The 27033-nt window shown below is 38.8% G+C and overlaps 4 protein-coding genes across 6 annotated transcripts; 1 reads left to right on the top strand and 3 right to left on the bottom strand.

Moving 5' to 3' along the window:
- Positions 1–1090: 1090 nt before the first annotated feature.
- Positions 1091–16351, bottom strand: LOC131336255 (protein PHYTOCHROME KINASE SUBSTRATE 1-like). Its single transcript, XM_058372041.1, has 2 exons — positions 15315–16351; positions 1091–2027 (listed from the first exon to the last, which is right to left on the bottom strand). The coding sequence occupies exons 1-2, from the start codon at positions 15866–15868 to the stop codon at positions 1439–1441; spliced, it is 1143 nt and encodes a 380-aa protein (XP_058228024.1). The 5' UTR covers positions 15869–16351; the 3' UTR covers positions 1091–1438.
- LOC131336254 (putative pentatricopeptide repeat-containing protein At1g74580) lies at positions 4274–9514 on the bottom strand. The gene is made up of 4 exons (XM_058372039.1): positions 9269–9514; positions 6569–9043; positions 5453–5535; positions 4274–4852 (listed from the first exon to the last, which is right to left on the bottom strand). The coding sequence occupies exons 1-2, from the start codon at positions 9456–9458 to the stop codon at positions 6780–6782; spliced, it is 2454 nt and encodes an 817-aa protein (XP_058228022.1). The 5' UTR covers positions 9459–9514; the 3' UTR covers positions 4274–4852; positions 5453–5535; positions 6569–6779.
- Positions 16352–17615: 1264 nt separating the features above from the next.
- LOC131298698 (uncharacterized) lies at positions 17616–19298 on the top strand. Its single transcript, XM_058324176.1, has 4 exons — positions 17616–17656; positions 17782–18256; positions 18372–18567; positions 19189–19298. The coding sequence occupies exons 1-4, from the start codon at positions 17616–17618 to the stop codon at positions 19296–19298; spliced, it is 822 nt and encodes a 273-aa protein (XP_058180159.1).
- Positions 18955–27033, bottom strand: LOC131336304 (probable methyltransferase PMT2). Of its 3 annotated transcripts, none has more exons than XM_058372090.1 (7): positions 26574–27033; positions 24550–25201; positions 23622–23832; positions 22437–22725; positions 21552–21941; positions 20831–20908; positions 18955–19595 (listed from the first exon to the last, which is right to left on the bottom strand). In XM_058372090.1, the coding sequence occupies exons 2-7, from the start codon at positions 25192–25194 to the stop codon at positions 19361–19363; spliced, it is 1848 nt and encodes a 615-aa protein (XP_058228073.1). In that variant the 5' UTR covers positions 25195–25201; positions 26574–27033; the 3' UTR covers positions 18955–19360. The 3 variants fall into 3 exon arrangements, with proteins under 3 accessions (XP_058228073.1, XP_058228072.1, XP_058228074.1); XM_058372089.1 differs by having other exon boundaries at positions 26570–26772; XM_058372091.1 differs by lacking the exon at positions 26574–27033 and adding an exon at positions 25405–25546.

Genomic DNA, 27033 nt, shown 5'->3' with positions numbered 1-27033 from the left:
CCTCACAGAGGCCCAATTGCCCTAGAAATTTCCAGATTCTTCTTCATCTTTTTAAGTTTCTGTCTTTTCTAATGACAAACAGATATGGTTATAAACCAAATTAATCTATAATTGGCATCAGGATCGTCCCTGACATTTTGGAGGCCCGTGGCAAATTTCAAGATTGGGACCCCCTCGCATACTTTTACGAGCAAACAAATACTGGATTAAGAAGTCTCATCTAATTCTCACAGGCTTTACCACCACATGCTCTCTCATTGGTTGAGAAAAATAGACAGCCGGCTTCTCTTTTTTTGTTTTTTTTTTGAATAGTGAAAAAAGGAATTTTATTGATCACAATGATGGAGTACATCAAGATTTAGGACAAGAAAAGATAGCATCACAACGTGTGAGTAACATTCCAACTAGGTTGGCTCCCTACCCCACGACAATCATATGCTATTCCTGCCCAAAGATTGACAAGAGATCAACCCAGCAAATTACAATAGAAACCTCAAAAGGAAACTTTCAAGAAGTGATAGAAGCTTCCCCAACTTCAAAGGAAACAGGCTGTAAGAGACCTCCCAAGAGATGGAGGCCCAATGCAATCTTTCCGCTATTTTGCTATCCGCTGCATTAACTCTGAATGTGATCTACGGGCTTCAAACAGGCATAGCAAGAACGAAAGTATGAAGACTAGCCCGAGGTCTTGGAATAAGGAATTTCAGCCACAAAAGTAGTAATTACGCTAACATTTTTAGCCACAATTTAATACTATCTTTTCATTTTTAACAGCAACACAATTAAATACTGTCACTATAGCTTCTTGATTTTTAGCCACAAAAGTAGTAATTATGCTAACACAATGGTACTTATTTTCTATAGCTAGTTTAAAACCTTATAAATAAAATTTGGGGCCCTTAATTTTTTAAAAACAGTTTTTTTTTTTTTTTTTTTTGTGGGGGGGGGGGGGGGGGGAGGAATGGGGGGGCGCGTGCCTTCCTTGGCTCTCCTCAAGGATAGGTTAATAGCACAGTCATCGATTCTCCTGAGAGGCATGGATTACTCCGGAAGCTGGAGTGGGCACATGCCATACAAAGAAAGGACAAAGTAGCAAACATAAACTCTCTCACAATCCAAGGATAAGTACATAAACTTGGAAAAAAAAAAAAAAGAGGAAAAAAAATATAAACATATAACACAGACAGACAAAACAAACAAACAAATAAGGAGCACAAGATTTGACAATGTTCACACAGCAAATTTCCTCCATTGCACCTGCCCATGTTGCTTGGAAAAAAACAGACATTGTTGACGCTATGGGGAGCTTGTTCTAGAGGACAAACACCGTCGGCCCGTTGCGAAGTCGAATTCTTTCCTCTCACTGTAGCCCTGTGGCTTCCCTACTGCCATGGATTTCGCATTTATCTCGTTAGCCCTGACTGCAGTTTCATCGATGCTAAGCACTTTCTGACTCTTGAAACCCAACAATCTGGCTCCGCTCCGCACTTTTTTTTCCCCCCTCCTTTATAACTACATTTTTCGTTTTCGCCGCTCTCATTTCTCCTCCAATGCTCATGTTCTCGTCGTAATCCGCTGCGCTTGCTGTTACTACGCTCCACTCGATGCTTGCCTCGCTCGGCTCGTACGTGGAAATCTGATCATGACTTGCTCGCAGTTGCATTGTTAGCAACGGGTGTCCGGTCTCAATCTCGAAAAGATCAGAACTGGCATCGCTCTGGATATCGTCGATCGGTCCCGTCGCACTTCGCAATGTAGATGCTATGTTTTTGGATTTCGGAATCGCATCCCAAGTTAGCATTGCCAGTTTCCTCTCCAGATTCATCGCGATATCGCACTTTTTGTTGGTTACTTGTTGAGAGCCAAACACCTCGATCGACTTTCGCGCTTCTTCTAAGTGCTTTCCAACTGTGAAATTTTCTATGACAGAATCAGGAACCTGAAGCAATCTTGATTGGGAGGTATCCATTGTTCCATCAAGCACAACTGGATTCGCGAAACGACGGGAGTCTTTTCCCACCTCGCTCCTTTGAACCATACCATATTCGACATGCTCATTGATACGAACAGACTTCTTATCCAAACAAGGCACAGTGAAGCCAAATCCAGTGAAACAGCTCCTTCCAAATCTCGTTTTGGGCTTAATCCGAGGCGGGTTTTCTGAAAAAGTTGGCATTAATGCTGTTTGGGTATTGCAGCAGGCATCAGAAGTAACACTGGGAGTTGCAGCCCTCAACTTTGGCTTTTCCTGTTCGATCATTGCTTGGCTGTTGTGATCAATCAGTGCTTTTGGAGTCTGGTAGATCATGTCGAAGTATTTGTCAGCATCAAACACGCCTATTTCACCCTCTTCAGTAGTCTTGCTTCCAACAAAAGTGCTTTTGAGGCGTGGAGTCACTTCGGGCAAAATAGGATCCGGAATTGCTCCTGTGAGCTTGAGCAGAAAGCTGTCATCATCTGTGGAGTTGATGTAAGCTGAAAATGAGGCGACGCGAAGATTTTCGGCGTAATCTTTTTGGCTTCCCATAGTAGTGTAATATGAGACTGGCTTTATGCAGATTCAAGTGTTAAGGGGGAAAACAAGGAGAGGAGTTTTAGTTGTAGAAGCTGGCCAAAAGGCCTTATGATAAGGGGCTTATGGGGATGATGAGAAAGCTGAATATCTCTATAAGCCAATAAAAGGGAATCAAATAGAATAATATTAGGAAAAGTTTGAGAGGAGCTAGGTAGGTAATTGAGAGGATCAAAAACATATGTGAGATGAAGGCATAAAAATAGCAAGGGCTTGGGGAGATATTAAAGATGAGACATGTTTGAATAAGTTGAGAGAGAACAAAGAGTTGATTTGAGAGGCTTTTGTCTCCACAATTTAGTTCCTCTTATAAAGTAGTCTTGTGGGGTTACCAAAAATATTGCATGCTTGGGGTTTATTCGTGACCTGTTTGTCACCTTTTTTCTTTTATCTATTACAATGAAACTTCTTTTTTTCATTTTTGTTTTCACATTTTGGGTGACATGACAATTTAGACTGGAGTTGAATACTAGCGCTTGGTACCTTCTTCTTCTTTTTTCAGTCGATAAACTTCATTGTTACCGAAGAAAATCCGACGATGCTTCTTGCTAAGCCCAACTAGAAAAGTCGGCCTGCCAAATTTTTACCATGGATTGGTACCGTATAAACATTCGGTTTCTACATCAAACATTAGGACTATTTTATGTCCTCTTGATTTTGCCTTTTTGGATTTAAAAGTAAATTGGTAGGGATTTCTCCCGGAATTCGAGCAAGGAAAAGAGTAAAACTCAAAATGGGTAGGGAAATGCATATGTGATTGGAGATGGATATATTATTGGTGTTTTTACTCAGATTTTGGGTTTGGGTAGAAGAAAGGATAAAGCATTGGAGATGCTCTAAGTAGTACTCCCTCCGTCCATTTTTAAGTGTCTCACTTTTTAACTTTAACTTATTAAGAAAATATCAACATTACACATTTCACATCAACTTTTACCTCCACTTTCCCTACTTACCCTTCATGAAGGCATCATCATTATACTTTTACTCACTAACTTTTCAAAATGGAATATACTTTTAGGGGCAAAATGGGAAATGTACCCACTTTTACCTATTACCTTTACAAAATGGACACTTATTAAGGAACAGCCCAAAATAAAATATTGGACATTAAAAAGAGGACGGAGGGAGTAGTAGTAATCAGTAATAAAACTTGGGGAGTGTTCTCTTTTATTCAAAAAATGATACTGAGTACTTTCTCTTGGGTACTCTGAAGAATTATACGTAGTTCAGTAGTCTTGATGATGCAAAATCTTAATAAACAAAAATCGCAACCATAAATGACATGGGCCAGGAGCGCGTTTGAACCCCCAAAAGTGGCTCCATTACACTTGTGAAATGGCAACAGTTCCGAAGGCATGACCGCAGGGTTCAGTATATGACTAGTTCCACGGGAAACTACCTCTCTTTTGGGGGCTTGGCCACCGGCTCTAGCAACCCCCAAAATCTCTGCGGGATCTCCCTATCGAGTCGGGGCTCTTTTGCGGGCTTAGCCACCGGCTCTAGCAACAACCCAAATCTCTGTGGGATCTCCTTATCTAGTTGGGGTTGGAATGGGAGCTAAGTTTCCGTTTTTTAACTAGCTCTCTAAGTGAGACACACAAGCAAAACAATTTATAATCGCATCTCCGTCGCTACTCGCTAGTGATAAATGGAAATTGGGGGAAATGAATACTCCAACAAATAGCATGCTTACAGAGAGCATTAGCATGTAAAAAAAAACATTAGAATAACCTTAAGATCTGTTTACAGAACTGGGCTTATCACAAAAGCCCCTGAAGCAAAAAGAGGAACACAACCAAAAAAAAAAAAAAGGGGAAGAAAGTTAAAGAAACTAGAAATGGACCCCAAATCACCCTGGATGAAAAAATATGCTTAAGTGTCTCTAACTAACGCAGAAGAAATGGATCAACAAACAACAAAAAAGCTACTGATTGCTGAACTTTTCCCAGGACAAAGAGAAATTACTGAAAGACCTTTGGACTACAGTCAAACCTAGCAGCATTACTGCACAATCATGCCACAATGCCTTCCCATTTCTTCATCGTTCACTGCTCTGATGTGGAGTTGTTTCCCCCAGCAACCCAGCACTGTTTAACTGCAAACTATACCTTCTCAGGGACGAGGGGCCCATCCTCGTGATCCACCATTTTGGTATTCCACCTCATACCAGATACAAGTTTTTTCACCTTGACGGGTACATCCACTTGGTCACAGAATATAACTGCACGTTCGAGTCATAGGATTCGATCCATTTCTAGGAGAACGTCCTCTGCATTGCACCTGCATTGATTGCAAAATTTGAGAGGCAATGATCACATCAGAAAACAAAAGCATTAGAGTAGCTGGTAAAGCTGGGATGGTATGTCGTGTATAGAAATTTAGGAACAATACCAGTTGGATGGACTCAAAAGTTCTTTCTACTGGACCAATATCATTCACAGCAGCATATCTGCACATATTCGGTTGAACAGGCCGTTTAATGCTGTGTTTCATATCTAGAGACCTACTTTTTGACACTCATTATAAAAATTGGGGTAAGTTGTACGAAAAAGACAAAGTGGAGCCCACCACCCTTCAGAGAGAGGGAGTCAAAAAGTTGGTGTCCATAGCTAAACTGCAATAGCACCACCTGATCTTAGTGTTCTCTTCATGGCAGATCATTACCAAGGTGGTTGACTGTTCAAGCAAAGAATATAACCTAACCATTTCTTGTTCAAGACATTTTCAGCAGCAGGGTGAATAGAGGACTGAAATTGTTAAGTTATAAGCATGCATTGATGAGTAAAATATTAAAATTAATTGCTCAGAAGGTCCAATCAGCAGACAACACAATTGACCTCAAATAGAAAGTAGGATATAGTAATGTGGGGAAAAGCTTACTTGTCCTTGTATAAGCTGAACACACCATTAGCATAGCATGAATAAGGTCGTATGTCCTGGGGTATGTAGAGAAGGCTTCACACCTGAACAAGGAGACGAAAAACTAAACACATCAGAAAGACAAAAGACGGGGGAAGCACAAAGCCATAAAAATTGAGTTTCAATATACCACTTAAAGCTGAAAGCTTTTATTGCTTTCCTTCTTTTCATCTATTATTAATTGTCAGCAACGGCAAAGATCAGAGGTTAACCGAATAGCTTTTGACTTAAAAATCAACAAAATTACAGGAATCAAGCATTGGAGAGTTTGCACTGTTTGCAACAGCTAGAGCTAAACCTCTATATCATGGCAGGTAAAAGAACTTGCGGAAATCTTAAGACGCAAATAAGCGTGGTTCGTGCTATGAAGGAAATGAAACCCTATCTCAAAATGTTGAAACCCTGGCAGCACCTCTGAACTAAGCATGGTGAGGATATGAAAGTGCACATACATTGACATGGCTTAAAATAGATGATGAATAGTGTTATCCTATGAAGCACTGACACTCGTAAAGGTCGCCGTGTCCACATATTGGACACGGTCACACGGGGACGTGCAAGGGACACGGGAATATATGCATGGGACATGCCACGTGGAGTGTCCCTTAAAAAGTAAATTAATTTTTGCAGGGGGACACGTGGGGGGTGCAATTAAAACTATGTAAACAATACTAAAACATCAATAAAACACATATCGATCAGTCAATTCAAGCAGCCAAGCAGGCATCCTAGATGGACATCACCAATTGAAGCCGTGTCCGTGTCCCCATTTTTTTAGAATCTCTGTGTCCCATGTCCCGTGTCTGTGTTCAAGTCCGTATCTGTATTCGTATCCATGTCCGTGCAACATAGGTGTTATCTAGCTCTAGGTGAAACAAAGAAATTACAATGTCGGTATGGAGGGAAAGAGAATGCAAGAACAACAGCCTGACAAATCATAATACTTCATAGAAGGCACTGTCTCGGAAAGACAGCCTGGCAAATGTAGCTTAGTTGAAGCTAGGATATTACCTTGGACTTTGCTATAAGCATTCAAATGAAATACCAAGTAAAAGAAAAAAAATAGTGCCATAATACCTTCTATTCTGCAGTGATATCTACTCAAATAATACGTGCGGTGCGGCATCTCATCAGATGCCACCAGGGCTCAATATCCAGCTGCTTCATGCTTGATGCAGCTTAAATATCTTCATTTTTCATTCCATTTCTGTGATTAGCCACTCCTTCCGAGCGAATTCTACTCATCAATACAAGAAGATCTCTTCTTAGAATTTTTAGAACAGCTTCGTCAAGGCTTTTTCTTCAGTAATTTAGTGTCTCTAATGCCATCAAATAGAAGTTCATATGCATAATAAGTTATATGACTCTTCTTCAACAAATCTTCCAAAACAATCTTTGGTGCTGCTACCTCTTTTTTATCAACCTCAAAAATTGTGTTTACGATCTCAGGGACGATTCCCTTCCGCACCATAAGGTGCACTATACCAACGGCCTTATGTACTCTATGTTTCAGACACAGACAATTTATTACACGTCCAAAGGTTGTCAATGATGGAATGAACCCCTTCTTAATGTTGTCAAGAAGAAAATTGTAGGCAGAATCAACATTATCCGTCATGCAAAAGCCATCAATCATGACACGGTAAGTGTAATTATCTGGGGGACAACCATTGTCAATCATCTCAAGAAAAAGATTGTGTGACATGCCCATATTAAGCTTCTCAAAAAATGCATTTAACATTATGTTGTAGGTGGCTGTTGTATGCAGAAGTTTATACTGTTGTCCCATTCTTCTGAACAGCTGGTAGGCTCCATCCACATCCCCATTATCACATAACCCATTCATCAGTGTGCCAAAACAAACAACATCTGGAGCAAGACCCTTGGTGTCCATTTCGTCAAGCAAGCTCAAGGCTTCTACTAATTTCCGGTCATTGCACAAGCTTTCCATGAGTATATTATACGTGATAACGTTAGGAACACATCCTTTCTCTACCATTACTTTGAAAGTTTCCCTAACATCATCAGATTTTGAAGTTTTGCAGAGGCCATTTAACACTGAGTTATACGTAACCACATCGGGCGTAACTTCATGGTCCCACATGCTATTGAGTATTTCAATTGCATTAGCCATCTTCAATTGTTTACAGTAGCCATCAATCAGTGTGTTGAAGGTGAAAATGTCAGGAAGGAACCCTTTGGCCATCGCATCACTCATGAGAGTATGGGCATCGAGTACACAACTCATCTTGCACAACCCGTTTATAACTAAATTGTAAGTCCATATATCAGGTTTGCAACCATTTTCCTGCATTTCATTCATAAGTTGCAAGGCTTCTACGATTAGTCCCTGTTGGGACAACCCTTTAATTAAGGTGTTGTAGATTATACTTTTAGGCTTCAACCCTTTCCTCAATGCCTCCTTAAACACACTCATCGCCCTTTCCACATCACCATCTTTGCAAAGCCCATTAATTAGGGAGCAATATGTGAATTCATCCGGCACAAACCCCTTGAAAACTGCATCATTAAGAATCTTATCTGCATTTTGAACCATACCCATTTTGCAATACCCATCAATAATGCTATTGTAAGTGAAGCCATCAGGCTCAAGCCCCTCATTCACCATCTTCTGTAAATAGTTCTCAGCTTCTAAAACCCTACAATTATTGGACAAGCCACATATTAGTGTGTTATATGTGACGACATCAGGACTTAAGCCTTCCCTTTTCACAATATCCACCATGCCAGCAGCCTCCTTGAGTTGGCCTCTTTTGCAAAGCCCTTGAATGAATATATTGAAAGTAAACAAATTAGGAGACACACCCCTTTTGAGAACCTTGTTTAGGAGTCTTTCACTTTGTTGCACATCACCCTTCTTAGTAAGCGTGTGCACAAGCTTATTAAATGTGGTAACATCGGGACATGTTTCACTCCTAAGCATTTCATCAAACAATTCATATGCCTCATCCTGCAAATTCTCTTCATACAATCCACCTACTACCGTGCAGTATGCAACAGCATTCAGCTCACACCCATGGGAAGGCATGTTCTTTAGGAGCCTTAAAGCAGCATGTGGCCTACTCGTCCTGCAAAACGATTTTATCCTGATTGTGTACGTATACACATCGGGAACAATCCGTTTCTCTCTCATTCGCATATACACTTTGTGGGCTTGATTGAAATACCTGTTTTCGACCAAGATATTCATTATCGCATTATACGATAAAACAGACGGCTCGCAGTTGTAAAAATCCATTCTCTCAAACACGTCGACCGCTTCTTGAACCTTGCGTTTCCTACCGTAATGTCTCATGGCCCCAATATACACACCTTCCAATAAACAATTGTCTATGTTTGCTCTCATTTCTGCGAGGACTTGTTCCATCGCCTCGAATTCCCCGTGAAAACCAAGCTTTTCGACCATGCATTTGTATGAAAACAAATTATGCCTGAACCCTTGTTCCTTTTTCACAGAATTGAACATTTCTAGTGCCCTCAGTGGGTCTTTCTGATATTTTACCACTGCAGCTACATGTTTGGGAAGTAAAGCTGCTCGACTCATGCCAAAACAATGATCTAATCAACATTCAACAATAATCTAATTCCCATCAACCAAGTAGAAAGTAAAAGATAGTTATTTTTTTACCCAGTTTTACAGTGCTGCTCTTGCAGTAAGCTCAAAGGCCACAGCTAGAAACATAACCCAGAAAAGAAAAGCATTCAAATAACTTTGCGATAGTGTGAGCCTGAACTGAATTGCCGGAAAGTGTGTACCTTTGACGGAGATTGCAACCTTCAACTTCTTGCCCTTGTCCCCCATCGTCTTCGCACCTCTTTCTTCAATCTCTGTCCTCACTCTGCCACGAGAGAGAGAGAGAGAGAGAGAGAGAGAGAGAGAGAAAGGAACGGTTGAAAGATTCTGAAATTTGGGGTTTTGGGGGGATACAGGAGAACTGAACTGCATGAGTGTTGGGGTTTTTTTGGTAACATGAGCTTTAGGGTTTTGCGAGACATAAATCAGCGGAATGAGTGTTTTTGTTGTTAAAGAGCCTTTTTACTGCATCTTGTTCTACTAAGTTTTTTTTTTTTTTTTTACTTTTTCTTATTTTGTTTTTATTCAAATTGTGTGTGTGTTTGCATCTAGTTTTTGTGGATTATTAATTCGCCACATAGAGAGGAAACAAGAACCCAATTATTTTTTAAAATATCCGAGAAAAAGCCACAAAAGCCGATTTTCTGGGCTTTATCTTGGATATTTCCAAAAATATATGGGTAAAAGTCATAATTTTTTTTACTTTTTTTGATTTATCTTGATGAGACGAATCTATAATCTAAAAAAATTAGGCGTAAAACTAATAAATGCGAAAAAATTTAATGAAGACAAAATAAGAAATAGCACCAAAAAGTTAGTGGAACAAATCGAAAAAATAAAATAAGGGCCCGGCTAAATACAACTGCGAATTTACTACATGTAGCCAATTCATAAAAGGAAATTGACTACATGTAGTAAATTCGCAGTTGTATTTAACAGCACCCTAAAATAAAAAGTTCGTTGAACAAGGCCAAATTTATTTGGATTTTCTAAAAGCTAGTGTGCAAAAACAGCAAGTGGTGAGACGGCACCACACCCAAAAGTTTTAGTCCAAAACACGTACTCAAATACACAAATAATTACATAAATGTGTGAGGCTCACACACACCACATCCCATATATTTATGTGAATGTTTGTGTTTTGGAGTGTTGTTATTGAATTATTAGCCAACATCTAATTTTATTTCAAATTGCTGCTTTAAACGTGACCTGTCTCATCTTAACAACAATGGGGGAAAATTTTCATTTGTCTTCTAAGGCTTTGTTTCGATAAGAGAAGACGGGAAAGTGATGTTATATTTCGTCAATAGCGGCTCCAGAAATTCTGAGAAGGGTGATCAGAAATTTCTATTCCCTCTAAAAATCACAACTATACATACCCAAAAATTTATCTATTACTTTTTTTTTTCTTGTCAATCAACAAATTTATCTATTACTTGGGTAGTATTATATTGGATGGATTTGTGGGTTGATTTTTCGGTTGGGTGTTCAAATATTTTTGGATAAGGTGTTCAAGAAGGACTAAACTATTAAATGTAATCTATAAAAAAAAAAAAAAATTAGGGGTGCTTGACCAACCTTGCAAATGGTGGAACTGACACTGTATCCCGCACTTGAAACTAATCAAAATAGGAATGTGGTTTTTGATTACCTATTCGGCCAAAAATCACGTTCCAAACTAAGGCTCTGTTTGTTTCAAAGTAAAATATTTTACACAGAAAAATATTTTCCATGTAAAATGATTTTGCTAAAAAGACAATTTTTCGTTTTAATTTTTCCGTGTTTGGTTGCTAGTTCCATGCGTAAATGATCAAATAAATTCTAGGTCCTACAAATTTAAAGAACTAGAGATTTGCGTCTACAATTTGGGTGAGGCATATAGATTTATATATGTTCGTATGTAGAGAGACATAGACGTGGGAAGTAGAGAGAATTAGAGAAAGGTAGAATAAAATTTGGGGATGTTTACGATTTTTTCAGCTGTGTGTTAGTGAGTGAGTGTGTGTGTGTGTGTGTGTGTGAGAGAGAGAGAGAGAGAGAGAGAGAGAGAGAGAGAGAGGGAGGGTTTTCATTGACAAAAACTGAATTTGAGTGAGGAGAAGGACGATAGGTGGTTGGGCTAGGGCAAAGTGGTCAGGATCGCATAATCGAAAATTGACCTACCGAAGTTTTGCTAAAAAGTCATTTTCCTCTCATTGCTAGAAAACTTTTACGGGTAAATATTTTTTCCCCAATTTTATACCACCAAACATCAAAAATGTTGAAATTATTTTACAGGAAAATATTTTACGCTCAAATAAACGCAACCTAAGTGAAAACATCATCTTTTTATTACCGCATGGTAATCTAAGATTCCTTGTTCAATTCATTAACAAAAAACACTAACTCTAATAAGTTTTCCAAAAGTTCTGATTCATGGATAAGATTATTGAATTAGTCCATGAATGAAAAGACCTTATTAAATTAGTAAACGAGTCTAGAAATTCGATTCATGGTAATCACATGTTTATGAAGATTTCGACCATCCAAACATACTCTAAATAGTAGGAGTAAATAACATTATTTTCAAAAGCCAATATTTCAGCCTCTTTATTGGACCTCTTTAGAAATGTTTTTGATAAGGGTCATTGTATGACAATGATAAGGGTGAGCCTCTTTCAAATACATCATGGAGGCATCAATGCTAGTGGTCCTATTGTATCATAATTTCTGTATTTAAAACCTCCAGCGTGATATTGATATACAACTCCCCACTGGTCCCTTGCAAAACATTCCAATTGCCTAAACTAAACTAACTTGGCTAGGTTGAAAATACTCTCTACCTCATAGCATATGTACACCAAGAATATGTATTTTAGCTACCCAATATTACACTTTTTTTACTCTACTTATTCAAATCTCTCTCAACTCCACACCAATCCTCTATATTTATTTTTCATCTCTATTCTTATAAAATACTATTAAAATATTATCCCCTCTCTCTCTCTCTCTCTCTCTCTCTCTCTCTCTTGAACTGATCAAAATCGGAAGAAGCCGCTCGGAAAACTCTGCCCGAAGAAGCCGACGAACACGCGTCGATCTCCGGCGACTTCTGCTCCTCCAAACCTGAAGTCCAAACACTCTTTTAACTTCTCCAGATCCTGATTGTCGAGAAACAAACTCTCGTCCTTCGTCTCATCATCGTCTGCCTCCAAACGAAGAGAGAGAGAAAATAAAATAAAAAATGACTATGAACAGTACCTCGGTATTTCTACAGAGCCATTGAGCTGAGTGTATTTTAGCTTCTTGTTTTGCTAGTATGTTGCAAATGGTTTTTGAGGGTTTTGTTCGGCACTTTACCTAATTGATCCCATATAGGTACACTGATGTACATCCTCTCATAGATGTATTTTTTTTCTACCTAGCTATAATTCCAATCAAATATTTCTTCTATGAAGAATAAATGTCTGATCCCCACTAGGGGCATAGACATCAATACACGCATTCAGAATCGTTCAATGCACCTTTAATTTGGTGTCAAGAAATTTAAGAAATTATCCATGAAAGCAATTTACTTTTTGATCCAAAAATTACACGTCTTTTCGTAATAGACTACCTTTACGGGAAGAAGGGAGTAAATTTTAAAGAAATTTATTTGATTTAAGGTTTTCAAAACTTTTTTTTTTTTGTCTATAACAATTTTTAAAACTAGTCCCACTTTTTAAACACTGGAATAATATGCTCAGTTTTTTTCAAAAGCCTGCTGCCTTCAATTTGGAAATTTAACTAAGCCAAAACAATCTTCGAGAGATTATTCTCCCCGTAGCATTGACGGAGGTATATAGGGTCAAGTGGGATCACTTGACCCAACTAACATGACAATTACCCATGAAAAAGTGTAATTTTTTTTGGGAATTTGAGAAACTTGCCTCAGGTATATTAAAACTCTTGCCCAAAGGTTTTGCAAATTTTACGCTTCATTGTCCTTTACAACTCTGGATTGTTCTCTCTCAAGAAAATTGAACTCATGCCCATCAATACTGTTTTGCTTCTTTGACTTTTTAGTAACTCTTTTAACTTGTGCATTGAATAGGTATACACTAATCTTCTGGTTTATTTTATCACACATTGAGGTGGAGCTTATACTTTGTCTTGGTCCTCACACTTATGATTTATGTATAGTGGAAAGGAACCTTAGACACCACGTGACGATGCTTGTACCCGAGGGATGTTGAATAAAAATTTGCTCAATTTTAGCCTCTCCTTGGTGCTTACCAATTTCCAACCCAAAAAGGGGAAGATATGGTAAAAGAGAAGGGAAACCCATATGGGAATGGGATCCACCTGAGTTGTTGGGACAGTTAGGAAATTGAATGTAGTCATATCCAACTTGATCATCACGTACTGTGACATTCATGCGATTTGCCATCTCAAAAAACATTCCTCAATGCAATTAATTCACTAGTATCAGTAACAAAATCGTGACTGGATAGTTCCTTCCCACCATTGAGCTACTTTCATAGCTCGAAAAGTCGCCATTTCAACTCCATGATTATCAAACACGTGGTGCCTTCTCATTTTCCACATCTACTTTTGCCTACATCCCAAATGAAAGGTTTAATTGAGCTGAAAAAGAATATAGATTCATATATATATATATATATAGACAACCATTAAGATATTGTGTCAATATCACTACATTCATTCTGAGACCTACATTCTATCCAATTTTTCTCTAGAGCTTTTTTTAGGTCTTTATCAAAGTTAAAAGTGGGGTCTCAATTCCATGAATAACAAATAAGACACTTGAGGCTCAAATGAAGATTGAGGAAAATTATACAAACTATAAAGTTTTTAGAGAAGCGTTAAAATGTAGTGTTAATATCGGTACTACAAAAAGGCCCATGTGTTACTAAAAGATATTGAACAGTTTAAAGGATTTGGATAGTTTATCACTCTGTGTGAAGCATTGCATATCCATATCTTAGAACATTATAAACATCCCGACACAAAAAAAAGAAGAAGTAGGATTTGTTGTCTTTTTAGTGGATTGAAAAAGCAGGATACCAGAGTAGAGTAGAATAGATATTCCAAAACATGCATGACCCTCTGGCTTACAATCTAGAGAACAAAACTAAAGATTTTAACAGCAAAGGAATCTATTTCTCTTGACAAGAGTGGTCAAGCAACAGTATATAGTTTGCTAATGACCTCACACAGCCCCAATTGCCCTAGAAATTTCCAGATTCTTCTTCCATCTTTTTAAGTTCCTTTTTTTTTTAATGACCAAAAGATATATAGGGATAAAATATATTATCTATATTAGCACAGAGAAGCTGGAAACGGCACCTGATACAAAATAAAATATCTCTCACAATCTAACCACATAAGTGCATAATTAACTTGAAAAAAAAAAAAAAAAAGACAAAAATATAAACAGAGAACACAGACAGACAGACAGACAAACAAATAAGGAGCAGAAGATTTGACAATGTTCCAAGAACAAATTTCCTTCATTGCACCTGCCCATGTTGCTTGGAAATTAACAGACATTGTTGATGGCGCTATGGGGAGATTGTTCTAGAGGACCAAGACCGTTGGCCCGTCGCGAATTCGAATTCTTTCCTCTCACTGCAGCCCTGTGCCTTCCCTCGTGCCATGGATTTCGCATTTATCTCGTTAGCCCTGACCGCAGTTTCATCAATACTAACCGCTTTCTGACTCTTGCAACCCAACAATCCGGCTCTGCTCCGCACTTTTTGCCCCTCCTTTTTAACTACATTTTTCGTTTTCACCGCTCTCGTTTCTCCTCCAATGCTCATTTTTTCGTCGTAGTCCGCTGCGCTTGCTGTTACTACGCTCCACTCGATGCTCGCCTCACTTGGCTCGTACGTGGAAATCTGATCTTGAGTTCCTTGCAGTTGCAATATTGTCAGCAACGGGTGTCCGGTCTCAATCTCGAAAAGATCAGAACTGGCATCGCTCTGGATATCGTCGATCGGTCCCGTCCCGCTTTCCAATGTTGGTGCTATGTTTTTGGATTTCGGAATCGCATCCCATGTCAGCATTGCCAGTTTCCTCTCCAGATTCGTCGTGATATCGCACTTTTTCTTGGTTACTTGTTGAGAGCCAAACACCTCAATCGACTTTCGCGCATCTTCTAAGTGCTTTCCAACTGTGAAATTTTCTATAACAGAATCAGGAACCTGAATTAATCTTGATTGGGAGGAATCCTTTGTTCCGTCAAACACAACCGGATTTGCGAAACGAAAGGAGTCTTTTCCCACATCTCTCCTTTGAACCATACCATATTCGACAGGCTCATTGATACGAACAGACTTCTTAACCAAACAGGGCACATTGCAGCCAAATCCAGTGAAACAGCTCTTTCCAAACCCCGTTCTGGGCTTAATCCGAGGCCGGTTTTCCGAAAAAGTTGGCAATAATGCTATTTGGCTATTGGAGCTGGCATCAGAAGTAACACTGGGAGTTCCAGCCCTCAACTTTGGCTTTTCCTGTTCGATCATTGTTTGGCTGTTGTGATCGATCAGTGCTTTTGGAGTCTGGTAATAATCCATTTTCATGTTGAAGTATTTTTCAGCACCAAACACGCCTATTTCACCCTCTTCAGTAGTCTTGCTTCTAACGAAAGTGCTTTTGAGGCGTGGAGTCACTTCGGGCGAAATGGGATCGGGAATTGCTCCAGTGAGCTTGAGCAGAAAGCTGTCGTCATCTGTGGAGTTGAGGTAAGCGGAAAACGAGGCGACGCGAAGGTTTTCGGCGTAATCTGTTTGGCTTTCCATAGGAGTATAATATGAGACAGGTTTTATGCAGATTCAAGTGTTAAGGTGGAAAAAAAAAAAAAAAAAAAAGGAGAGGAGTTTTAGTTGAAGAAGCAGGTGAAGAGGCCTATGATAAAGGGGCTTATGGGGATGATGAGAAAGCTGAATTGCTCTATAAGCTAATACAAGGAAATCAAATGAAATAGTTTTCGAAAAATTTGAGACTTGAGAGGATCAAAAACGTGTGAGATGAAGGCATAAAATGGCAAGGAGACTAAGGAAAATAGCAAGGGCTTGGGGAGATATTAAAGACGAGACATGTTTGAATAAGTTGAGAGAGAACAAAGAGTTGATTTGAGAGGCTTCTGTCTCCACAATTTTAGTTCCTCTCATAAAGTAGTCTTGTGGGGTTACCAATATTGCATGTGAGTGGATGTTACATGCCAAGGGTTTATTCATGACAGTTTGTCACCTTTTTATCTATTACCATGTACCTTCTTTTTCTCTTTTTCTTTTTCACATTTTGGGTGACAAGACAATTTGGACAGGAGTTGAATACTAGTGCTTGGTACTTGTTTTTTTTTTCTTTTCAATACTTTACTGCTTAATGAACAGAAGAAATATCCAACGATGCTTCTCCCTGAACCCAACTATGGAAGTCTCCTTGCCAGGACAATGAAAGCTCAATTGATAGGGCATATTTGACTATCTCACAACTAGTACTTGATGAGTTGTGTACGTGTTCTCGACTTTTATTTTGAAAAAACCTTGTATCACTTTTTTACAAAGCTTATGATATATATATATATATATATATATATATATATATATATATATATATATATATATATGAAAGAAGAGTACAAGGGTTTAACAAACATGATACAAAAACACAACTGTGCTATCGCCTGAAACAAAGGGTGCCAACAACAATCGAAGGCCGTGAAACCTAAGGAATAGAACACAACGTGAAAGCGTGAGCAGAAAAACACGGAAACAACAGGAAAAAAAAAAACAGACAACCCAAAAAACTAGAACCACAACCGTGCGCCACCGCCACGAGCCACCACCCCAGCTTATGATTTTTACCATGCATGGATTGGCTCATAAACATTCGGTCTCTACATAAAACATTAGGACTACTGTCTGTCATCTTGATTTTGCCATTATGGATTTCAAAGTAAATTGGTAGGGATTTCTCCTCAAATTCGAGCAAGGAAAAGAGTAAAACTCAACATGGGTAAGGAAATGCGTATGGGATTGGAGATGGATTTTTGATGTTTTTACTCAAATTTTGGGTTTGGGTAGAAGAAAGGGATAAAGCATTGGAGATGCTCTAAGTAATTACTAGTAATAAACTTGGGGAAATGATACTGATACTTTTCTCCTGGGTATTCTGGAGAATTATATGTAGTTCAGTAGTCTTGATGATGCATACAGGATACAGCAAATTATAAATGAGAGAGCTCATCCTCATGGCTGATTGCGTTATTAACAGAATGAGTAGTTCCATTAAAACCACTTGGCTGATGTCCCTGTTCTTTTTCCTTTCCTTTTACTAATTCAGGATGCTAAACCAGAAGCAAGAATTATCAAAATCAGCCTACAACAATTAATTATGATAAAAACAAAAACAAAAACAAAAGAGTCTACAACCATTAATTGGCTGAATAAGGACATGGCCAACCCGGCCAACTTGAATAACGAAACACATAAACATGACAACTTGAGAAGATGTTAAGATCCCTTTTTCTGGTCAGACCCTGAAATGAAGAGTGCAGGTGCAAAGGTTTCATGGGCTGACATCTTGTAGATCAAGTGGGTACACACTTATATAATTAAAGGGAAGTGCATGTGGGCTATTCCTATTCCTATAGCCTATAACTGCTTCGTGGACTATTTGGAAAATTTTCAAGTTGAGACCCTTGGTGTAGCCCTGGATTACTTTACCTAGTGGGCAATGGAAACAAGACATTTCTTTGGCTGGATAATTGGCATCCTCTTGGCCCCTTGTTGACTAAGTTTGGAGCCAGGGTTGTGTATAACTTTGGGAGAAATCTGTTTGCTAAAGTAGCTTCTATTATTGTGGATCAAAAGTGGCATTGGCCTAGGGAAAGAAACTCTGTCACTAGAGAAATCATAAGGAACACTCCTGACTCCTTCATACCTCACTTGGCCCAAGAAGAAACAATGGTCTGGAATTTGAATGCGTCTGGGAAATTCTCCATCCAATCAGCATGGAATGCGTTTAGAAGCCCAAAGCCTGTGGTGGAATGGGCCAAGGTTGTTTGGTTTAAACCTGCTATCCCTAGATGGTCAATAATACAATGGTTGGCAATTCTACGGCGCTTGTCTACTAAGGACAGGCTGCATCATTTGGGGTGTGTTGATGGAGGCTCAATGTGTACTGTGTGCAAGTGCTGTGGAGTCCCATGAGCACTTGTTCTTTCAATATACTTCTCAACTTTGGAGTGCTGTTCAGAGGAGATTTCGTTAACCTTGTATTGATTACACTTTATCCCAGATTGTCGGATGGATGGTGCAGCATCATAAAGGTTCTCTCTTCTTGAACTTGGTTTCTAAAGAAGCGTTGGCAGCTTTAGTTTATCATGTTTGGGGTGAAAGAAACAGCCGTATTTTCCAACATTGTAACTTGATGTTCAAACAATGGAGGCCAGAGTTGTTACGAACATTGGAGCTTGCATTAGTGCTTGGAGAAGGTTAAGGAGACCGGGATTAATAGGGCCATTTGTGCTATGTGGCGCCTGCCTAGTTGCATTTTTGATGGTTGAGTTGTTTCTTTCTGTGGATTTTATGATGGAAATGTATAGCTGATGGGTCTGTATAGATTCAAATAGCTGTAGGGTTTTTATGTAGTCAGGATCTGTCTAGCTGATTTCGGGCGGGGTATGCCCCTTTGACACTGTACATCTTTTTGTTCTATAAAATCTTCATTTACCAAAAAAAAAACTTGAGGGGGAAAAAAAACAAACATAACAGTATACATCAAGATTATTTAATGAAGTTATATCAACTTATTTCCGTCAAAAAAGCAGAAATCTAGCAAAACAATATACAATCACAACTCCGTTGCTACTCGCTAGTGATAAATGGAAATTGGGGAAAATGAATACTCCAACAATAGCATGTTTACAGAGAGCAATAGCATGTAAAAAAAAAAAAAAGCATTAGAATGACCTTAAGATCTGTTTACAGAACTGGGCTTATCACAAAAACCCCATTAGCAAAAAGAGAAAAAGAAAAGAGAGTTAAAAAACTAGAAATGGATCCCAAATCACCCTGGATGAATAAATATGCCTAAGTATCTCTAACTAGTGCAGAAAAAATGGACCAACAAACAACAAAAAAGCTCCACCAGCAGCCTCTACTGATTGCTGAACTTTTCCCAGCTACGGACAACGAGAAATTACTGAAAGACCGTTTGGACTAACAGTCAAACCTACCAGCACTGCCGCACAATCATGCCACAATGCCTTCCCATTTCTTCATCGTTCACTGTTCCGATGTCGAGTTGTTCCCCCCAGCAACCCAGTACTGTTTAACTGCGAACAATACCTTCTCAGGGACGAGGGGCCCATCCTCATGATCCACCATTTTGGTAATCCACCTCATACCAGATACAAGTTTTTTCACCTTGACTAGTACATCCTCTTGGTCACGGAATATAACTGCACCTTCGGGTCGTAGGATCCGATCCATTTCTAGGAGAATGTCCTCTGCATTGCACCTGCACAGATTGCGAAATTTGAGAAGCAATTTTCACCTCAGAAAACAAAAGCATTAGGTAGCTGGTAAAGCCGGGATGGTATGTCGCGTACAGAAATATAGGAACAATATCAGTTGGATGGACTTGTAAGATCTTTCTACCGGACCATTATCATTCACAGCAGCATATCTGCTCAGTCAACAAGGCCACATTTGGCTGACGTGTGTTTCATTTAATGGAGTGAAAAACTCTAGAGACCTACTATTTGACACCTTTTATAAAAAGGGAGGAAGGTCTTGCAAAAAAGATGAATTGGATTGCACCACCCTTCTGAGAGAGGGAGTCAAAAAAGTTGTTGTCCATAGCTAAACTGCAATAGCACACCTGATCTTCTCCTTATGCCAGATCATTACCTAGGTGGTTGACTGTTCAAGCAAAGAATATAACCTAACCTTTTCTTTGTTAATCCAGTTGTGTATGAGCTAGTGCGTGAAAACGTGTGTTGCCGCCCACAAGGCAGACAGAAGGGGATGACCTGGCCCCTGCACAACTCCAAGTGGTCTTCTTAATTTTACTAGTTTTTCAGAAAAAGAATGCCTAAGAGGATAAGCGCATGGATAAACTCACACAAAGCCGTCAATTTTGGATCCAAATTCGGGATTTTCCTTATACTGTATAATCGTATCGTTAACGATCTTTTGAATGGCAGAGGTATACGACGCGCTTCGAATGATGCAAGCTAGGTCTCAGTCAGGTGGTGCACTTTATACATGATACAACTTTCCAATCTATCTACCCACTTATTACTATAGCACGACCAATCAACTGTCAATGCTTGTGATAAGTACGAGTGCACATCGTAGTCCCCTGCATTCTCGGTGAAAAGCAGAAATCGAATTCTCAACGAATTTCAGAAATATGAAGAGATTCCTGGATACTCAATAAGCAAGATAAGGTCTAAATGTTAGCGAAGGCGACCAAGCACAACAATGCCCTTGCAGATCATGCGTTAAAGACATCTGACTTTAGCGAGCTGAGGTTGGTCGTAGATCAGAGGATGGTCTGAACGTGGAGGTGGGTTAAGCCCACCTATGTTCTGTTTGAGACATTTTCAGCAGCAGGGTGAAAAAGAGGATTGAAATCGTTAAGTGCATGCATTGATGAGTAAAATGAATTGCTCAGAAAGACCAATCAGCAGACAAAACAGTTGGCCTCAGACGGAATGTAGTATTCAGGAATAAGGGAAAAAAGCTTACTTGTCCTTGTATAAGCTGAACACACCATTAGCATGAATAAGGTCGTATGTCCTGGGGTATGTAGAGAAGGCTTCACACCTGAACAAGGAGACGAAAAACAAAAGGAAACACATCAGAAAGACAAAAGACATCTGACATCTGAGTACACAAAGCGAATAAAAACGAGTTTCAATATACCACTTAAAGCTGTAAGCTTTTATTGCTATCCTTCTTTTCATCTATTGTTAATTGTTAGCAATGGCAAAGATCTGAGGTTAACCGAATAGCATTTGACTTAAAAACGAACAAAATTACAGGAATGAATCATACCAGATGTTCATTTACTGTTTCTAGCTCTATGATACCTAATCTTGTCTGTAATGGTGACTTACATTTGTTTACAACTAACTAGCGTTTGTGCCCGTTCAATGCACGGGATAAAAAAATCACAACGCTAGTGATAAAAAAGATAGTTGAATACTAGGATAAAAGAAAAAACTAATTGTCAATACTAGAACTATATTGAGAAGGATACATTTACAGTGTTTACTACTAATTATGACCAAATAAGAAAGCTAATTTCCTCTTGCTATATGGATAATTTGATTCCCCAAACAGTAGCTCAGATGCATGAGAGAGAGAGAGAGAGAGAGAGAGAGAGAGAGAGAGAGAGAGAGAGAGAACCACAAGATGATGGTAGAGCAACAATCAACCAGATAAGAAATGTTTTTCAGAAACATACCAATCATGATATATGCCAATCAAGCCCCGTTCGAATATAACACCTAGTGTATCCTTCTCAGCTATAGTTGGCATGACATTCATTACCCACAAATTGGGAGATTCAATTGCAGCAGCAAAACTTCCTACACCAGCATTCATGTCCATAATATTACGATATCTCCCAGAGTCGATAATCTTATTGACCCTCTTATAAGCTTTAATATGCTTCTTCCATAATTTGTTGTCCTCCAGGAATGATTCAACAGATACTCTGGGGACAGACCCACGGGCTATTCGGGGAGGAACATCATCAAGTCTCTTTGGAAATGGTTTCAATTCACCACCAGCAACTTCATCTGGACTACTAGTCCCTGGATAAGGAGTTACGCATGCCTCCATCTTCTTGTACCTACACAACCCAGAAAGGTTAATAAATCAGAAGCTGAGTAGTTCTTCTTGAATATTTTTTTATGTTTTGAATTGCTTAATATTATTCACAACTCATCCTAATATACAATATGAGGATGAAAACTTTGATTATTCACAAATATAGGCTCATGGCCGAGCTGTCATACAATGAAGTTGAGAGCATTAAGAAAACATCTAGATCATATACTGAATCTTTTATACACCCTTCACCGTCAATAGTTTTCAAGGGAAGCCGACCATGGCCTGAAACTGGTGTAAGAAAGACTCGCAGCCAGAGAAAGCAGACACCAAAAATCGAGTTTTGGTTAATATGTCCACTCAAATATGAAACTGGAAGAAGGTAGAGAGACTAACTGAAATTTAATTATCAGAAAGATGCCGCCTCTAACCCATCACGGCATAAAGTCAACAGTTTGGCCTCTTAAAATGGAAGAAGCTGGTTGAATACTTAGAGTTATCAAGTGCAAAAACATACCAGACATTGTCTGCATTTGTGGATTCACACATAGTAGCACTAGAATCTCGCTCAGGGCAGTTCTTGTTATTTAATCTTTTTCTCCAGATGGCAATTTCACCCTTCTCATGCTTCTTTTCCCAGCAAAGAAGTTTGGCAACCTCTTCAATCTTCCTCTGCTCCTCCTCAAGTTCCTCTTTTGGGCGCTGCCATGCTTTATAATTTGTCCTCCAGTTGATGGGTGGACCTGAAAGTACCCAGTATCCACCAGGTCTAAGAACTCGGTCAACTTCCATCATGTACATTCCATCTGCAAAGAGAAGTGGAATGATGTTGTTATGCACACGTACATGTAAAAGTATATAACACAAGTGTATAGATACGTATATATACATTACATTACATGGGCTCTTCATAAATCAATTAATCGCCTAGTAAGGGTGAGGAATATCTTTGATTTTTCCGAGTGGACTCTCATAACAGTCTTTCACAAGATTGGCATTGCACACAAAGTCCGTTGCTTAGTTGCTATAAATGAGTTAAGTGCCACAGGTAGGGGCAGGCTCTATTCAAACGGTATGCGGACTCGGAGAAAAACATCCACACCCTTCGCGTACCAGTATTGCACATGCATTAGTGTCGGTCTCTCACTCTCAACGGAAACAAAAAGGTGATCATTTCTCAGCGAGCCAACCTAACTTATTAGAATGTGCATAGCACCCGTCATTTAAGGCTTTAATCTCCACTGAATCTTGTGCATCACATTCTTTTTAAGAGCCTTTGCATACAAGTAATTATTGTAGCCAACCTCAACTAAAAGTCATGGTTTATGTGTCTAAGCCGACGCGACTATAAAAATTGGCTAAATGCTGAATTAGAGAGAAGCCAAATGGTAAAGCTCATTAGCAAGAAAAACTAGATAGCTAATGATGCCTTGTGATTCCTCACAATTTAAATATGGTGCATTTCTATTTGTAGGAGATAAGAATCAACATATGATGTATCTTACAAGTACAAAACTCGAATCATTAATCAAATCTGAAACAAGCCTGTTTGAGCAGCTATTGTCATTGCTGATCAAAAAACCAGATTAGCATCTTGGATCATAAAAAGGAAAAAAGCATGTTCAAACCGAAAAATACAAGACCAATGGCAAGGAAACCCTCGGTTTCCCCACAAAGAAATCTACTGTAGTAGCTATCTCACCATTTACACCCCATGGAATCAGGCAACGAGAACAGTGAGCCATGTCAAATGCTCTAGACGGGTATGGTAGCTTTATTGTTCCAAGAACACCTATAACTGCAGGCACACCTCTTTCCAAAGCAAATTGAACTTGCGCTTCATGTGAGTCTCTTGGAGCAAATGACATAGCTAGGACATTCTTTTTAAACAGGTATGCACCCCAACTTGCAACCTAATCATGAAAACAAATAGCAACAGTCAATCAGAAATATAAAACCCCAGCAAGCCAAAACGAGCAGCACAGACCAAGGTTTTGAATATTGTAGCATACCAGCAATACCGGTTACACCATGAACATAGCGGGTATTCTATTAGTATTTTGAGGAGGTCATTTCATGAAATGAAAGCTATTGCTTTAATATTTTTTTCTAAAATATTCATTCATTCTTTTTGTACAAAAAAACTAGTTAGTTTTCTTTCTCTCTGGATATATGGTCTTTAAGTCACCATGATTACTAGTTTTAAATAGGATACTCACATATATGTTTTCATGCTTATTAGATCATTAAACATTTTAAGCATATGCATACAAACAAAATATGGATATACAATTGTCAAAAAAAGATAAAATTTGAACTCAAAAATATTACACCGGTACAAGTATGCACTGCACCAATAACAAAAACATTACATACCCAAAACAGTCTTAAGAACCATGGCACAGACAAGGAACCAAGAAGAGAAAAAATCATAAATCTCATACAAAAAGGGGAAATCAAAAAGTCAAAAATGAAAACCATACCAAGATAGCGAGCACATTCCGTATAAAGAAACTTGAAAATGTGAAAGCCAAAATGAACATAGAAGTAGATAAATAGTGAAGGCAGAAGGCAGAAGAACAACACAGATAAAAACAAAATTAACAAAGTATTTTCAACCTCTGACTTACCCCACAACCAGTATCCAATGCAGTTCTAACCACTCCATTATTCATCGGAATTACTGAAGCAAGTTCATTAATATAAGCATCTGCCCCATGAGGAAATTGTGTTCCACCACCTGGGAACCTAAACACACTGCCTTCATACTGAATCCAGTTCTGAACTGCCTTCTCAACCGTCAAGCTCTTATATGGAGCATTTGCATAGGGGACATAGTCGCGACTTATGGGCCATGGAAATGGAGTTACATATCCCTTTGGTGCTGGAACAAGGCAATGCAGCTTCTCTCCTTCTGGAGGACAATGTCGCTCTCTGTAGTTCATATTTTCTCTGGGAAATGTCATTGCACGCATTTGGTGTTGGCACGGAGTGTAGTCAATGAAGCGATCACCACATGGTTCAAAAACCTTGGATTCAGATTTCGCGTCATCAACTGTCCCAGCTTCATCCCCATGACGAGTCTCGATATTGAGATTGGAAAGTATGCTGCAATCGGCCTTATTGTTGATCTCAACAGCTATGCTGTCTCCCTTGCCAAATCCACTTCTTTGCCACGTACCCAAAAGGTAGAAGAAACAACACAGCCCAGCAACAATAAAGATTGATATGGAACTCCTAGTTCTGTTGTCTCCTGAATTCCCTTTCATCGCCATGATTCACCTGTAATGTTTTATGTCTTTTCAAGTACTCTAAATTTGCTAGAAAAATGAAAAAACGGCATGCCTAGAATAAAAATGTGAAAATGCTCAACTGAACAGACCTTAAGGCCTCGTTTGATTGGTCGGATATATTATGAGTGTACATGTACGCCCATAGGACGAGTAATCAGACCATAGTCACTGGATAAATAATGGTTGGCTTACCAATACGTCATCACCAAGGTACTATACATCTCATTTTTTGTGGGATTGGTGTCTGGCACTAATTATTGCATTCAAATGCTCAAACGCTGTCTCATGTGATATGCAATCCAATATCATGCCTAATATGGGCAACAAACAGACCCTATGCGGAAACAAATGTACAGTTTGAAGGAAAATTCAGATGAGTAACAATGACCAACACTTCAACAAAGAGCAAAAGAAAAAAGAAAAAGAAAAAAAAGATAGATAAAACACCTTTTGAACTCTCCATTTTTATTAGGTCATCTATGGATATCCACCTGCCTACCAGAAATCTCATGGATTTCAAACACTTCCAAATTTTCTGCTAATCATCAAAACTTGATCCCTTATTAATAAGATCTAGTCATGAATGTCCATAAAACAGGGCAAGAAGTTCCTCAAATTACTTAAAGAAAAATGTTATATGTGGCTGATTTTTCATACAAGCTGCTTGTCATATGTTTGAAAAGCTTATGACAAGAAGCAGTGGTGGGCAGGATTTGTGTATGTGCGTAGCCACAGTTTAATTTTATTCACGCAACCTATAAAATGTTGATACCTTGAAATTTCAGGAATTTTTACCCCGAACAAGGGCTGACTCCTCCTTCTAGTGTTTGGCCTAGTTTCCCTCCCTCAAGGAATGTAGAAATTTTCAAGAAACTTTTTTCGCTCAAGGGACTTGCAGGGGCCAATCCCATATAACTTTTCTTAATTAACCTGAAAATTAGTATAATAAGCGAGAATATTTAGAGCTGTGCAGGGGCCGGGTCCCCCCTTGCAACAACCCTTGGATCGCCCCTGACAACAAGAATCAAGGAGAATCATATCGTACGAGTGTCCGGTGAACTAAATAGTAGCTCTCAATAGTTAAGCAATGAAAATCCAGAACAAAAAAATACTACTAAATTCGATTACGAACACAATTTGCCAACAAAATCTGACGTCCTGATCACAATCTGAAACAACGAACGTTAATTAAGGAAGTAAATTAGTCACCATTTAATGCGAAGAATATTTGTTTTGGGGAATGAAATCCTCGAGCAATTCCAATCAATACAAGGTAAATTCGGCAAGACGCATAAAAAGAGCTGAAGGGTAAGAATTCAGATCCGGATGCATAAAGGGAATTCATGTGGAGTAGTACTTACGGATCTTTAGAGAGGAACGGCGATTTGGTTTGGGGCAGTCAGTCAAAAAATTAAAGACATCTCCATCTTCACAATGTAATCGTTCAAGAGTTCGTCACACCAGCGTAGAGGATTAAGGAAATACTACTCCAAAAGAAAACCAAATTAAAAAAAAAAAAAGTCAAGGATTAAAGAAATAGACAGAGATTGCGACCCAGATTCCAATGGGATATGTGGTGTTCCGCTTTTAGAAAAAGTATTTTTTTTTCAAACGGAGATAATTTCAAACTCAAGTATAATGAAAATGAAAAATATTTTTTTAATTTTTTTTGCACCGTTTAAAAGATTTCAATGAGATCTATCAAACAAGATCCATATTGGTAGGAAAATTATTTACGTAAACATATGATTTTTGAGCTTGAAATTACCTTCTTTTTCTAAAAGTTCTTTTTTTAAGAAACCGGAACACCACTTTGATTAC

Source organism: Rhododendron vialii, chromosome 8a (genome assembly GCF_030253575.1).
Source record: "Rhododendron vialii isolate Sample 1 chromosome 8a, ASM3025357v1".
Classification (NCBI taxonomy): Eukaryota; Viridiplantae; Streptophyta; class Magnoliopsida; order Ericales; family Ericaceae; genus Rhododendron; species Rhododendron vialii.
This window is presented reverse-complemented; position numbering and strand designations above follow the sequence as displayed.